Here is a 14672-nt window from a genome sequence, read left to right as displayed (position 1 = left end):
GCCCATGGGGAAGACCACGGTGAGGCAGCTGTGCCCCTGCAGCCTGTGGAAGTAAACCGGGGTGCAGAGATCCACCTGCAGGCCATGGAGGAGACCCACACTGGAGTAGGCGGATACTCGAAAGAGGGCTGTGAACCTGTGGGAAACCTATGCTGGAGCAGCTCCTGGCAGGGACCTGTGGAGAGAGGAGCCCATGCTGGAGCAGGTTTCCTGATAGGACTTGTGACCCTGTGTGGGACCCATACAGGAGCCAGCTGTTCTTGAAGGACTGTACCCCATGGAAAGGGACCCACACTGGAGCAGTTCATGAACTGTAGCCTGTGGGAAGGACTCAGGCTAGAGAAGTTCATGGAGAACTGTCTCCCATGGGAGTGGCCCATGCTGGAGCAGGGGAAGAACTCCCCTCTCTGAACAGTGGCAGGAACAGTGTGATGAATTGACTGTAACCCCCATTCCCTGTCTCCCTGTGATGCTAGGGGAGGAGGCAGCGCCCAGGAAGGAGAGAGGGGTGAGGGGAAGGTGTTTTTTTTAAGGTTTGGTTTACATCTCATTATCTTGCTCTGCTTTTGATTAGTAATTAATTCTATTAATTTCCCTGAGTCAAATCTGTTTTGCCCATGACAGTAATCGGTGACTGACCTTTCTCTGTCCTTATCTCAACTCATGAGCCTTTTATTATATTTTCTCTCTGCTGTCCAGTTGCGGATAGGAGCTTTGGTGGGTACCTGGCCTCCAGCCGGGGTCAAACCACCACAGCTGCCTTGGTAATTATTTAATTTATATCGACTTTATTAATTTAATTAATGCTTAGGGCATTTGTGAATTGTTTTCATGCTTTATGGATGTTAAGCCAGGTGTGGTGGTGTTAAGGTGCTGCGGTTGGCAGTGCCAGCCCTCATGCTGGCCAGAGGGAGCCAGATGTTATTGCTTGACATGGTAGCAGCCAAATTTCAGCAGTTTGAGGAGATTTTGTAAAGTAAGGAGTAGAGTATGCTTTCACCGTTCACCCTCCTTTGCTGTGTCCTCTGGTTTTGTACTTTCTGTCAGGTAGTATTCATATTGCCAGCCTCAAGCTCTCAGTCTCAGTTGGGAGCCATGTCCCAAGAAATCATGAAATCCATTTCAATGTGCTAAGGGATTCAGTTTTGAGGTTTTTAACAGCACCTCTTGCACTGAGCATGTAGTTGCTGAATTCTGAGTCTCTGAGTGCATATCTGCAATGAAGGGCATTCCCCTATAATGAAATTTGTGGTGAGGTAAACAAAACTTTTCCCCAAAAAACTTTGTATTTTTTTAAACATCAACTGAGGTTCGTAACCAGTTCTGTGCAGATAGGTCCTAAGCTGTTATCGAAGTATTCAGTAATGTGATATTTGTAGTATGTCTTTAAGAGATTATAACATTCTCTGTTCTGCAGATCAGTTATATGGCTCTACAAGACTACAAACACTTCAGTATATAAAGGGGGAAAACCTACAATACTTCTTTAGAATTTAATGTTTCACCAGAGCCCATTCATATGCCTTTTTTTTATTGAATGCCATCCTGGAATTTTAATGTGGGACTGGATACTGGTGATTGATTTTTAGATACAAAGACCAGGGCATACTGTAGAACAGACTTGAGCTTCCCTTGTGTGCTGCTTGTGCTTATGCTTCTTATGCTTATGGAACCTGAGTATCTTAAAAGCTGAAAACTAGCAACATAAATTTCCTAAATGCCTTTAGAAAAGCAAGAACTCAACCACTGCCAAGAGAAACATGAGTTTCTGAGACTGGACAGGATTGCTTGGGTTTCCTTTGAAGAAAAAAAAAAAAAGAGAGCCAAATGCCTCAAATATGTAAGACAGAACTATACAGGAGTTAAGGGGAAGCTGCATAGGAAGCAAAGTAAAGCCCAAAATAAAGACCATGAATGGAAAACTAAAAATAACAAACAGGAAAGTGTGACACAGCTGCAAGGGCTCTGGTGCATTCTCCCCCAGCATTGTACCTTTCTTTTTTCAGGAACATACTAATATTGTGTTTGGATTTCAATGGCATTCCAATCCATTATTTGTTCTTCAAAAATAGATGTTTCTCATGTGAGGAAGAAAGATATTTTCAAGTAATATTCATAGGATTTCAGTTGTCCCAGTTCATCAAATAACACTTTTATTAGGCTCAGTGTTTGCAGAGCAGAAAGACTACATCAGTTATGTCATTTCATGAAAATTTAATCTGTGTCTCCTTAGAATGGTGAAGAGGTCATGCATAATCAACTGTTGCCCTTAATTTCAGTTGAATTTTTACTTAATAGCCTTCGAAAGTAGGAAGGGAGCTAGCACAGGAATCTGAGGTGCAGCCACTTTGGAAGCACAGTGGATGGGAGGGAATCAGGGAGGATCAGGAGCATCACATCCTAATAAAGTTAAGGAAATCTCTATCTTTTTCTTCATCCAAACACAAGTTTGTTTATGCAGAGCATTTTGCGGGCTCTGAGAATCCTGCAGGAAGGCAGTGCAGGGGATATGGGGGTGCCAGGACTGTGGCTGGATCCCAGCCAGCATCTGCAGTGAAGGCAGGCTCTCCAGGCATGGATGCGACACAGCCACCCAAACACAACTGAGGCACCCAGCACATGCACAGGGGTCACTGGCAGCTGCTGCAAAGGATGGGTGGGAATACTTCAGCATTCAGAGGTCTTGCTGCATTAACATCTATTAGATTGCTAAATTCACGCATTCTGTAAAAATTAAGCCACGCATCTGAGTTGTGCGTGGTCTGTGGCCACCCAAGAGATAGATGGTGCCTATTTTGGAAGAACAAAAAAGCCGGAACATACCGGTTTTTCAGCCCCAGTTTCCCTGGACACTCACGAACGCCAATAGAAACCAGATTAAGACAAAGTGGAGATTGTGGTGCCTGTCAAATTATCAGTCCAACTTGCAAAATTCCTATTTTCAACAGACACAACAAAACCAGGAAATATTTACCAATTTTACAGGTGTCAGGAAATATTTTCAAAGCACCACTGTGACCTGACAGTCCATTTAAATAGATACCAAGCATGTACAGAGGTGATAATACATTTATTTTAGTTTAAAATATATACTTTGGTATGTTTGCTTCAATATCTATGTCCAGCAGATCAGAGTGGCAAATTTATATTGTTAATTACACTCTAGTGATTAGGCAGTGATGCATCTCACAATATTAGTTTGAATGTTTTATATAACAAAATCAGACATTAAAGTATGTTGAAGATATTTTGCACAGCTGGTGTTGATAAGGCTGTTTTTCATTAAAACTCAATCTACGCTGGAAATATATTTATGACATATTATTTGAATTGTGGGTGAAATATATCTGAATATATTTCAGGCTTCTCTATTCTGTGTATTTCAGACACCACTCTAAAACATTTGATGGTATATTGTTTGAAATGTGATGGTGACTGCAACACCCTATAATACAGACTAAAATAGAAACTACATTACGGAACACTTCTCATCAGTGTCGTTGCACATTAAATAAAAAATAAGAGTCTTTGCATATATTACCAGCTTACAGTTTAGTAGCTGAGAAAATAATTTCTACCTACTAGAAATGAGGCCTATTTGCCATGTATAGTCATATTGGAAATAAACTAAAAACTAATTTAGATAGTAGATGACAGGAGCACATTCTGTGATGAACCATCTCACAATTTTTACTTTGGGAGAGAAGAACATCAATATTTAACTTTAATCTTGTGTGGGAAGGAAAGGACAGATGCAAAGAGGATGTCTAGAACACAGAGTTGGGTAAAGAAAGGAAAAAAGTCTAAAAAAAATCCACATCTGCTAAGTACGGAAAATGAGTTAAAGTGTACAGTGAAGAACCAGGAGAGATGTAGACAGAGAGGTAGAAAGATGAAAGGATGGAAAATAAAGAAGAGGTTGGTGAAAAGCCCTTATTTCCATGAACCTCATTTCATGTCCCTTGAGAGGCAATGTCCAAGGGCAAAGGAGTCCAGGAAGGCTGGACTTCTTTCTTCAGAAAGAAATCCAAATGGCACAGGAGCAGGACACCCCTGTGTGCCAAAAGACAAGCCAGAAGGGAAGAATACCAGCCTGGCTGAACCAAGAGCTGAGGCTGAAACTCAGGAAAAAAAACAGGCTTTATGACTTTTGGAAGAAGGGACAGACAACTCATGAGGACTGCAAGGATGTCACGAGTAAGTTTGCAGATGGCACCATCTGCAAGAAGTGCAGGGCAAGAGCGTTGATCTACAGAGGGATCTGGACAGGCCAGATTGATAGGTTGAGGCCAGTGATATAAGGTTGAACAAGGCCAAGTGCCAAGTCCTGCCCTTGGGTCACAACAACCCCGGGCAGCGCTACAGGCTGGGGGCAGAGTGGCTGGAAATTTGCCCAGTGGAAAAGGACCTGTGGGTGCTGGTTGACAGCAGCTGAACATGATCCAGCAGTGTAACCAGGTGGGCAAGAACACCAGTGGCATCCTGGCTTGGATCAGCAATAGTGTGGCCAGTGCGACCAGGGCAATGACTGTCCCCGTGACGGGGCACTGGGCACCTCAAATCCCATGTGCAGTTTCAGACCCCTCACTACAAGAAAGACATGGACATGCTGGAGTGTGTCCAGACAAGAGCAATAGAGCTGGTGAAGGGTCTAGAGCACAGGTCCTGTGAGGAGCTGCTGAGGGAGCTGGAGTTGGTTAGCCTGGAGAAGAGGAGGCTCAGGGGTGACCTTATCACTCTCTACAACTACCTGAAAGGACATTGTGGCCTGGTGGTGTTCAGTCTCTTCTCCTGGGAGGCAAGTGATGGGGTAAGAGCAAATGGCCTGAAGTTGTGCTAGGGGAGGCTTGGATTGTGTATTAGGAAAAATTTGTTCATGGAAAGGGTTGTCAAGCATTGGACCAGGCTACCCAGGGAACTGGTGGAGTCACCATCCCTGGAGGTATTTAAGAGATATGTAGTTGTAGCATTTGGGGGACATGGTGGTGGACTTGGCAGTGCTGGGTTAACAGTTTGAACTCAAATGATTTTAAAGGTCTTTTCCAATCTAAACTATTCTATGATTCTATGGTTGCATTATTTCAAATACTGGTGTAGTCCTATTGTCACTAGTAGCAACAGGTAGACATTTCAAAGGATAAGAGAGAAAATTTGCTTATACTATAATTTCAGTCTGAAGTCTATTCTGTGTGGAGCAATCGATCACTGGAGCAGCTGAAGAAATGCAAAAGCATTTTATAAGTTTGATGAAAAAGTGTAGAAATCATCCAAAATTGTCTGCAATGCATCCCTCTCCATCTTCTCCTTTCTCCTGACTTGTAGGTCTGGTTTCACAGGTTACTACTTTAGGGTAAATGAAACAGTGTAAAGGAGTTGTAGGCACTTCTCCAGGACTAAATAGTCCCTGGTATGGTGGTGACCAGGCCAGCAGGACAACTGTCAAACCCTTCTTGTTCTGGGGTTGACCAAGGAGTGGCTGTCCCTGGTAGGCAACTTGGATCCAGCCACCTCATTTTGGAGATGGAAGTGGTTGAAAGGTATGGACACAAGTCATTGTGGACATGGGCCACCACTCAGCTTCAGCAATGGTGAATAGTCCCCAGCAATTTTGCTGAAATAGATGCAGCCATTGTGAAAGTGTTTCTGTGGATTTGGGAGCAAAACTGTGCCTAGTCTGCATGCACTGTGGCTGTGCCATCACCATCAGTCTTACTCTATCATCAATAGATCGACACAATAGACAGTGATGCTTTCAGTTGTTTTTTTTAATTGAACAATAATAATCTTACATTTTTTAAAACCAACCAGCTTATTAGATTTACATTCAAGAACTCATAATGCCATTTATGACACTTGCAAAATATTAATAATGTAAGCAATATTTACTATGTTCTTTAAATAATTGTCATCATCTGCTCAAGGACTGTGGATTTGATCCTGCTCTCACTGAAATCAAGAAAAAATTACTTTTGATATCAGTAGATGAGAATCAGTACACTTGCTTGTAAATAGCCCAAGATAAAATTGCTCCCTCTCAGACCCTAACATTCAACACAAGTTGAAATGTGGTATATGCTAGTTTGAAATTTATGCTCATATGTCTCCAATTATCATGGCAGGAGAGCCTGCACTGCTGTACTGATGTCTGGATGTCTATTGTTGTCATCATCCTCTTGTTGTAGAGCAGCACGATTAATCTCTGCTTTCCCTGGTGAAAGCATCCTGCTTCCACAGCTGTTGGCCTTGGATCAACTCTTCAAAAGTTTCTGTCGTTCCTAGTTTAAAAGTATGTTTTCAGATCCTGAACTAAATTTTGACTGCTGAACTATATGTTCCTTCTTTTACTGAAGTCATTGTCAAAGCTCACATCAATTTCAAAGGAATTATTCAGTTCAAGCCAGATTTCCAATGGGAGTGCTCTGCATTTCAAGGCAATTTCTAAACTCACACAATCCAGGTTCATTGACACAGCTACACCAATTTCTATTATCTGAGTATCTGGTTGTTTCCAGACATATTAGCAAATCCACCTCAGTGGTGATTTTTGACTTACACATGTATTATCCGTCCTGTTTGGACTGAATGAGGGACTGCCAGTTCTGCAACACACTAACACATATAAATTATTCTCCTGGCTGAAACAGAACAGGTTGCTCATGCAATTGAGACACAAAGTACTGGATACCAAAATACTGTAGTCTTGGCTGAACTACTTCTTGCTGAGGGTCTGAATCTTCCCTACACTAGATCAAACAAACTCCTTGTGAATCAGATCTGGGCTGTAGCCGACAATCAAAGTGGAAAATATAAAAGTCCATTTGCTGGCCTCTTGCATTGGACCCAGTCTTCTCCAAAAAATGCAGATGTCATCTTAATGGCACCAATTAGTTGGTTTATAGAAACATATATATTTAAATAATGGTAAGCAGCTTCTTTTGTTTCAGATCCCCTTCTACAAATCAGTAGAATTTACCAATCTGCTGTTTCTCTGTACAAAATTTAGCTTTAGAAATCCACCTAAATACAATATATGTCTGCAGTGTTTTGTCTAAGTTATTCATAATGTATAAACTGAAGTGCTGGGTCTATTCTCACTGAAGAAAGGCATATTTATCTCCAAGGAATTGTCACCAAGCTTCCAAAACCCAGAAAATTACTAGCAACTACTGCTGGTTAATTTAATCACACTGTTGTTCTCCCATGTTATTATTATTGAGATTCAGGGGTGTTGCTTTCTGTCCTGGGATTTGTTTCTTTCATGTTGGCTCCACGTCAATAGTATCACTCACCCAAACTGTCCCCTGACTTCAGTGAGAGTTTTCCCAGCCTCGGGCTGTAGGAGTTGGCCTCTGGCATTATTTAAATGATCATGTTAGGTTTTCAGTTTTACTATACATTCAAGAATCCACAATACATTTCTGTTCAAATACTTATCAAAACAAATATCAAAAATCATATACACTGTACAGTCTATTTTAAAGTAAACATTTTTCTCATTAAAAACAGATCACAATTGACCTTCAGAGATTACATTTTCATATGCTATAAATCTACTTTGTTCTTAAAGTGTGTTGTTGCATATTCATTAATCTGTGAGAAATGCCTTCACTTGAAAGTCTTACAAGTGTAAGCAAATATCAGCGAGGATTTAGCCATTTCATTATCGGAGGGTGAATAGCTTTCTCTTTAACAAATTCCTCTTTCACAGAATTTCCATCCCCTGATGCCATGTCATTGTCTGAAAAGATACAAAAATAAAGGTGAATTTCACATAAGATAAGAGCATTAAAATATTGTTCAGCAATGTCCCTCCTTTTTGGAATACTTCAGAAAAACCTTAACTGGCAAATTTGCAGAAATCTCCCTAAATACCTCCAATTACCTAGTTACAAAATTTCTGCCAAATTAAGACATAAGTCAGATGTGTTTTCTAATAGTTTAAGCATGAAGCTGATGATGTGACTTCAGTTTCCAGTTCTGACTGTAACACTTGCTCCAGTGTGACATGGGACTAAGCAGCATATCCTCAACAGCTACAGCAGCAAATTAAAGCACCTGGAGCTATTCTCTGACTATGGCCAGCTAGTATGGAATAGCCTGGTGCATGCCACTAAACTCTCTCACTCTCCAAAAATAGGATAAAATGATATCTGGTTTGTCAACTGGAAACAGTCTCTGGCTGAGCCTGATTCCTGAGCTGTGGCTGAGGTTGTTTGGCACAGCTAGCTGGGCTGGGACAAAGCATGCCATCAGTTGCCCTACTGTTTGACTGTGCAGGGGTCAAATTGCAATGCACAGGAACACACTCTGACACCTTTCATTTTACTAGGATATGTGTAGCCATAATGTTTTTATAAAACATATGGGTCAGAACTTGCCTGTTTAAAATACGGAAGCATTTGCAGTTGTTTTAATACAGTGAAGATCTCATAGATGCCTTAGCTACCTCTGAAGGCCATTATTAAGTGAAACTCTGTGTGACCACCCCATAGAGTACCACCCAGTGTCTTCTGTCTGCTTCCAGTGACCTCTGGAAGGACAGAAGGCAGTATGAAACCTTTGCAGGTGTAAAAACCAATCTTTGTTTCTATGTGGTAAATATCTCATCATGGCTGTGATCAGACAAGCTGTTAAATTTAGGGACAGCAGATGGTTTGGGACCAAAGGCAAGGGTGAAAGAGGGAAGGGGAGGAGGAACCAATGAAAATAAGGCTGCCTGGGAAGATTTTGAATATAGGCTAGATACAGAAAAATATGATTTTAAATGTGATATAAGCATAAGCTGACAAAGTTTGCTTCCATCTAACTTTCTCTAAACAGAGAAGGGGGGAAAGATAAATCATGTATTAAGGCAGCAAACTTTAGCTAGCTTAATATAACAGGAGTAAAAATAAGGCACACAAACTGCGGTTGGAAAAGAAATAAAATCCAAAGACCTTTGGATGAAGTCTTATAAATCTCCCAGTAGTTCTAGGATTAAGTCTCTGATTTTTTAATTTTTTTCTAACTTCTCTTCACATTTGTATTTATTTTGGTTTATGTTTACATTTAAAGTAAACGTTATTCAGTCAAACATACCTCAGTATCATCAGGTGGAAAATAAGGGGAAAATTTTTAATGCCAGATCTAAACACTTCAGTGATCTTTCCTCCCCGCCTCAAAATCACTTTAGTTTCTCACATTCCTTTTTCTTTTCTTTTTTTTTTTTTTTTAAATTCTGGAAAGATCTGCTAGAAGCTTCAAACATAATTGTAAAGGTAAGAACTTATTCCAGAGATACTGTGACAAATGACTACAATAGAACTTTTCATAAAACCATTCACTGACAACTGAAAACATATAAAGTTCTGTCTTCATGGGGGAAAAAAAAAATGTTGGTTTTACCATGTTAGCTAGCAGTTAGCTAGCAGTGAAATCCTATTCTACACAAAGCAGCTACATGTTATCTATCACATCTGAACTGACTAATGCAAAGCCTAGCCTCCAACTGCACAGATGATGATGTAGTGTCGGTACATAAAAGAGCTACAAAGTATTTTGCCCATGTTTAAGATTCCAAAATGTTTTTATGATGTGTCACAGACGATCTAAGTCCTTGCCACATGTTAAGTGAGCTGACAATAAGAAAAATTAACGTACCTTGTGCTATGAGTGTTTTGCACAGCTCCACCAAAGTACACATCACTCACACACAGCGTACACAGCATGGTAGTAGATCATGGACAAGGTGTTTTCTGCTAAAATCAACTGCCCCACAAAGTCTTACCTGTGTGTGAAATCATTTTTCGTCGATTGGGAGGCTTTGAAGCAGACAGTTGAAAAAATGGGAACTTCAAACACTTCCCTGTTACTCTGTCACAGATGCCAGAGGGACAGTTGCATGTTTTCCTGCATTCCATTCCATAGCTACCGTAGGGACATTCTGGAAAAAAAATTATAGCAAAGTGGTTCTCAGTGATCCAAGTCAGCATCTGTGTTGATAGCTGGCCTGCTTATGTCCTTGAAAGTGGAAAACCTTTGAGTGGAGGTCAGCTAAACCCTAGCTACAAGATTTTAGCATGCTGACTGCTTTTTACAAGTATTTTCCAGTATTAACTAACCTTGACACACATCATATAAATAATTTTGTTTCCTTTAACTTATTTAAAAAACATCCTATCAGTAAGCCTTCTCTGAAACACTCTTAGTATTAAAATTCAAGTTAAAAGCAATATACAATATATAAGTATGTAATCATAGAGGATGCAGTCAAAATTGGACTAGCATTGGATTTAGAAATTAAGAATTAGAAATGAAGATGACTCCAGAAAGTCCCTGAATTCACTCTTGGGCGTGGTATTGTCTGACTTACATAACTGTCATGACTTAGAGCTGCAAACTGTTGCTGGTACTGGACTACTGGACTTCTCTCTGGGTGGAGGATGCAACCTGACTCTGAGGAGCTATCCAGCAAATGCACTCTCTACCTGTAGATGCTACTGGCTCCTAGGGAAGAGCCTTCTTCTATCCAACAGCTTCTCAGACAGCAAAGGTCTGTTTTACCATGGCAGACAGACAGGGGCTCACTTATGTCTCCAGTCATACCCTGAATATCCTCGAAGGGATCACCGGTACTGGGACGACTCCTTGGTTGCAGGACAACTCCTGCAATGCTCAAAGCCCCAGTTCAAACCTCCCATCCTTGAGCAAGCTTGTGGAGAAGCACCAAAGAACAGCTGCTAAGATGGGACTGAATGGTTTCCAAAGAAAATTAAGTCAGGTGCAGGGGATTTGCCCTGTCCCATAGCTGACACATATCACTTGTTGGATTGCATAACTTCCCAGAGTTTAAACTAGGGATCACAGCTCTTGTCTTCCTCTGCCTTGCTGTTGAAGAGGGTACCATCCCAGGACCATTGCCAAAAAGATGGAGCCAAGAAAAATCCATGTCCAACATGTCCTTTCCAAACCCCCAAACATGAGATCATTCCCAAGAGAAGTTTGAGCTATCCCAGGAGAAAGGTCTTTATGTTCAGACTATCCTTGCCAACACAGGGTACACGGTCACCTTAAATGGCAATGTCTAGAGAGTTTTGGATTCACCTCCTAAGCACAGATGAATGACCAATAAAGAGCTGCACCAAGGAACCATCTAGCCCAGGCTTCCATAGAAACCTTAAGAAAGGTGACCATAATATGCACAAATGATACCTCTCCCTCATTTTGTCTCACACTTTCAGCTCTGAGGCCTCCTGATCCAAACATAGTTTCCGTGCATGTATCACCTCACAATAGGGTTGTCCTTCTCAGTTTGTCCAGTCCTCTTAAGTCAGTGCAAATATTTAGTTTTCCTATGCAGCCTGGGCAATCTGAAAAACAGTCTAATGCACTAAAGTGAAGCCAAAATTTTACGATTATCTGCAAATACAACAGGTATGTTTTATAAATGAAAAGCCCTAGAAAATCAACCAGTTCCTTTGAACTCACTACACAGTGAGTCCCTCCACCCTGGAAAACCATACTGAGCTTCAACATACACCCCTTCCCAAGAAGGACACTCTTTGACCTGCTGCTTGATCACATAAAACTAAACCATAATCCTGCTGAAGTGAAACAAGTTTTGTGTGCACATCCTCCCTGGTAGACAAGTGAAGAGCTCACACTACATGGTGCATCAATCTGCCTGCTGCAGATACTCAACCTTCAGAACTTCAAAGTAAAATATTTGCAGGAAGCTAGAGAGAATTTAGCTATCCTGAGTCTATCATTTACTACAAACATAGAAATTATTAAAATGAGTGAATGACCTGGTATCATAGCTGTAAATGCATATATAAAATAATAATACTTGGACCCATACTTTGCCTAATCAAATTCTCATATGTACAGAGAAAGGTTGTGCTACCTCAGAGCTTAGGTGAAAAAAGAAAAATAATTAGAAATTATATCTATAATATTTAGTGCAAATAAATATATGAGGAATATAAGCTTTAAAGACAAATTTACAATTCTAAGTCAAGATATGGTTTTATTGAAATTTATAAGAGTTTTTCCACTGACTGAATGGGAGAAAACCCCAAACATTTTACTTTACATTTTCTCCAGAGTATCCAAGATTCAGCTATGGGGATTCAGATCTCATGTCCCTCAATATTTTTTCCTATTCAAAGTGTACTATTGCAAAGAAATTCCTATGAGGAAACTGAAAAGTATATACTAAATCCAAGGAACTGTTAAAGGAATTATAGGCGGGATCTTGCACTGTGGTAATTTTTAATAAAGTGAAGATCAACCAACTATCTCAGTAACATACTTTTCTCATGAATGCACAAAAAATATGATCTTTATGCCCAAGTTCTAGTCTTTAGAACTAAAATTAGTATTTGGGTTTGGCACTCACCCATGCACATGAATTTGTTTTTAAATACTGTAAGTAAGTGTGTTCTATATGTAAGTCAGCCTGAATGATTTCTGCAGCATCTGGTCCTAAGGCATTACTTTAACTGAGTTTATTAATACTCCTGATATTTAACTGCCAAGACATCTCCCATTTTAAGGAAGTTATTCTAAGGCTTATCTGTATTTACTTACTGAAGTGGCACACAAACACAGGAAAACCCACTGCATTCATGCTTTGCAAACTCTTTTTTAAAAATAGTTTATTTTTTAAAATTGTCATCATACTTATTAGCATAATACCTCCTCTCCTTTTAAAGATTCTGGATGTTGCATGGAGCGACAATAGGTCTTAATCGAAAAACGCCATTTTAGCCTCTGACTAAAGAATTTAGCATGCAGCGTACCTGGAATAAGCTGAAAGCAGTGGCTGGCTGCGCATCTCACAGTCAGTCTCTGTTCTGTTATTCCCATCTTTCAGGGAGGAGGGTCACTGTTTGCCTTCCCTGACCCTAGGGTAGTTGAGCCTCTCAACAGCAGGACTAAATTAAACATGGCAATGTCCCCGAGGCACTCAGGCAGTGCTGTTATCTCCGTCTCCCAAACCTCAGAGTGAGCACCTGGTCCTGGGCATGCAGCTGGCAGTGCCAGAGGGAACATCACCCACAGAGAATGCAGCAGGGGCAGAAACCCTGTGACAAGGTTGGACTTGCAGGATTAAAGTCTTTTAAAGAAAGCCACCCACCAAATCAGTGGAAACATCAGGACTAGTGCCTGGGTCTCCCAAGTCCCAGTCAAAAATCTCATCTCTGAGCACACCCTGTCTGTGTTTCCTCACACATGTCCCCAAGTCTAAACAATATTCCCACATTAATAACCCTGCCCCTCTACCTGTAACACTTTCTAATACGAGCAGGTATTTTTTACTTTCCAGAAAAATCCCACTTTAGACCTTTCAAGCAGGAGGCAAGCTCACATGTAGGTTTCTGTCAAATCGCCACAGTGGGTGCATGCAAAGTGAATATTGTTACCTTTGCAGATACCAAATTCATCACCAAAGTCATCCTCCTCAGTGTAAAACTGGCACTTCAGCCCAGGGCCACACTTGACACCATCCATACCCGAGACTGTACGATAGCAAGTCTCCCCCAGAGCAGCTGCACAGACTCTGCAGCAGCCACAGTCATCCAGCACCGTTCGCTTACAGCGGAAGGTACTTTTGCATGCGTTACTGTCACAGGGCTCAGGACAATCTACTGCATATTTCGCACTCCAAGCAGTTCCAGCATGCATGGGCATCAGGAGGAGCGTGAGAAACAGGAAGCCCTTCATGTCTTGCAGGGGTAAATGCTCCGTCCCAAAGAGCAGGTTTTAGTGCTCAGCCTGCTGGTGCCTCTTGCTGAGGGAAGCAGCAGTACAGAATCCAAAGTGGTAGCTGCACACATCAGCCTACAAGTTTATGAGCTTTATAAAGTGTGTTGCCCACATGTTGCACCGTCGTCAGCTTCCTCAATCCGGCAGCGCTGCTCCTGCCAGCCTCCCTTGTTTCAGTTTATGAAATCCAGGATGAAGGTTGGATTAGCACTCTGCTGCCATCCAGGAATTGAAAAGCCTGAGCTGATGTAATCTGTTATGTTTAGTTGGTTGTTTTGCATGAGGACTAAAAACTCTCTCACATCCGTTTCAAATGCTCAAGGACGTCTGCCAAAATAAAAAAAAAAAAAAAGGAGGAAAAAAAAAGGAGGAAGATTTTAAAAAAAAAGCACACACAGAAGGGGGGGGGAAATCAACCCTGAGTAGGTCACATACCTTATTGCAGGACAAGGATTGCTCTGACGCTGGGCACACTGCTGACAGGAGATCTCTGCCTTGCTATCATAGCTCATACGGCCAGAAGAAAATCACATTGAATCACCTCACTGCTGAAAGAATAACCTTTAATAGAATAAATCTTTGCCATACCCTCTTAGGTGACGTGGATAGTTACTTTAAGGAATTAAGTGAGATCATGTCATTTAACAGCCAAACTCAGATGTTTCAGTAGTTTTTTCTGCCTCCATCAAAGTAGCACTTTTTAATCAGTATTTAGGTGGAGATTAATTAAACATTTCACTCAAAGATCACTGCTAGAATGAAAAACTGGTCAGAGAGAAATCAGTATTTTGTGGGACCTTCCACAGGAAGTTCAGGAGAATGATCAGTGAGCTGCACCAACCTCACAGCCACAGGGGAAATCCCCATCCATCATAGGCACCATCCACACAGCCTTAACATTGATCCAGGAGGGTGATTCTCCC

General features: G+C 41.1%; 1 protein-coding gene across 1 annotated transcript; it reads right to left on the bottom strand.

Annotated features, from left to right (window-relative positions):
• Positions 1 to 5794: 5794 nt before the first annotated feature.
• Positions 5795 to 13991, bottom strand: ESM1 (endothelial cell specific molecule 1). Its single transcript, XM_051804700.1, has 3 exons — positions 13407 to 13991; positions 9767 to 9922; positions 5795 to 7738 (listed from the first exon to the last, which is right to left on the bottom strand). Exons 1-3 carry the CDS (start codon positions 13705 to 13707, stop codon positions 7638 to 7640), a joined length of 558 nt encoding a protein of 185 aa, XP_051660660.1. The 5' UTR covers positions 13708 to 13991; the 3' UTR covers positions 5795 to 7637.
• Positions 13992 to 14672: the final 681 nt, after the last annotated feature.

Source organism: Manacus candei, unplaced genomic scaffold (genome assembly GCF_025592945.1).
Source record: "Manacus candei isolate 608988 ecotype Guabito, Panama unplaced genomic scaffold, ASM2559294v1 h1tg000061l, whole genome shotgun sequence".
In the NCBI taxonomy this organism is placed as follows: Eukaryota; Metazoa; Chordata; class Aves; order Passeriformes; family Pipridae; genus Manacus; species Manacus candei.
The sequence above is the reverse complement of the archived record's forward strand: the minus strand, read 5'-3'. Positions and strand labels throughout refer to the sequence as shown.

Bases quoted from the DNA above. Each gene is read 5' to 3' on its own strand.
- ESM1 (XM_051804700.1), bottom strand. From the start codon at position 13,707: ATGAAGGGCTTCCTGTTTCTCACGCTCCTCCTGATGCCCATGCATGCT. The intron at 9,923-13,406 runs GTAACAATATTC...TTTTTTTTCCAG, and splicing joins TGAATTTGGTATCTGCAAAG to AATGTCCCTACGGTAGCTAT. The intron at 7,739-9,766 runs GTAAGACTTTGT...GTATCTTTTCAG, and splicing joins AAAAATGATTTCACACACAG to ACAATGACATGGCATCAGGG.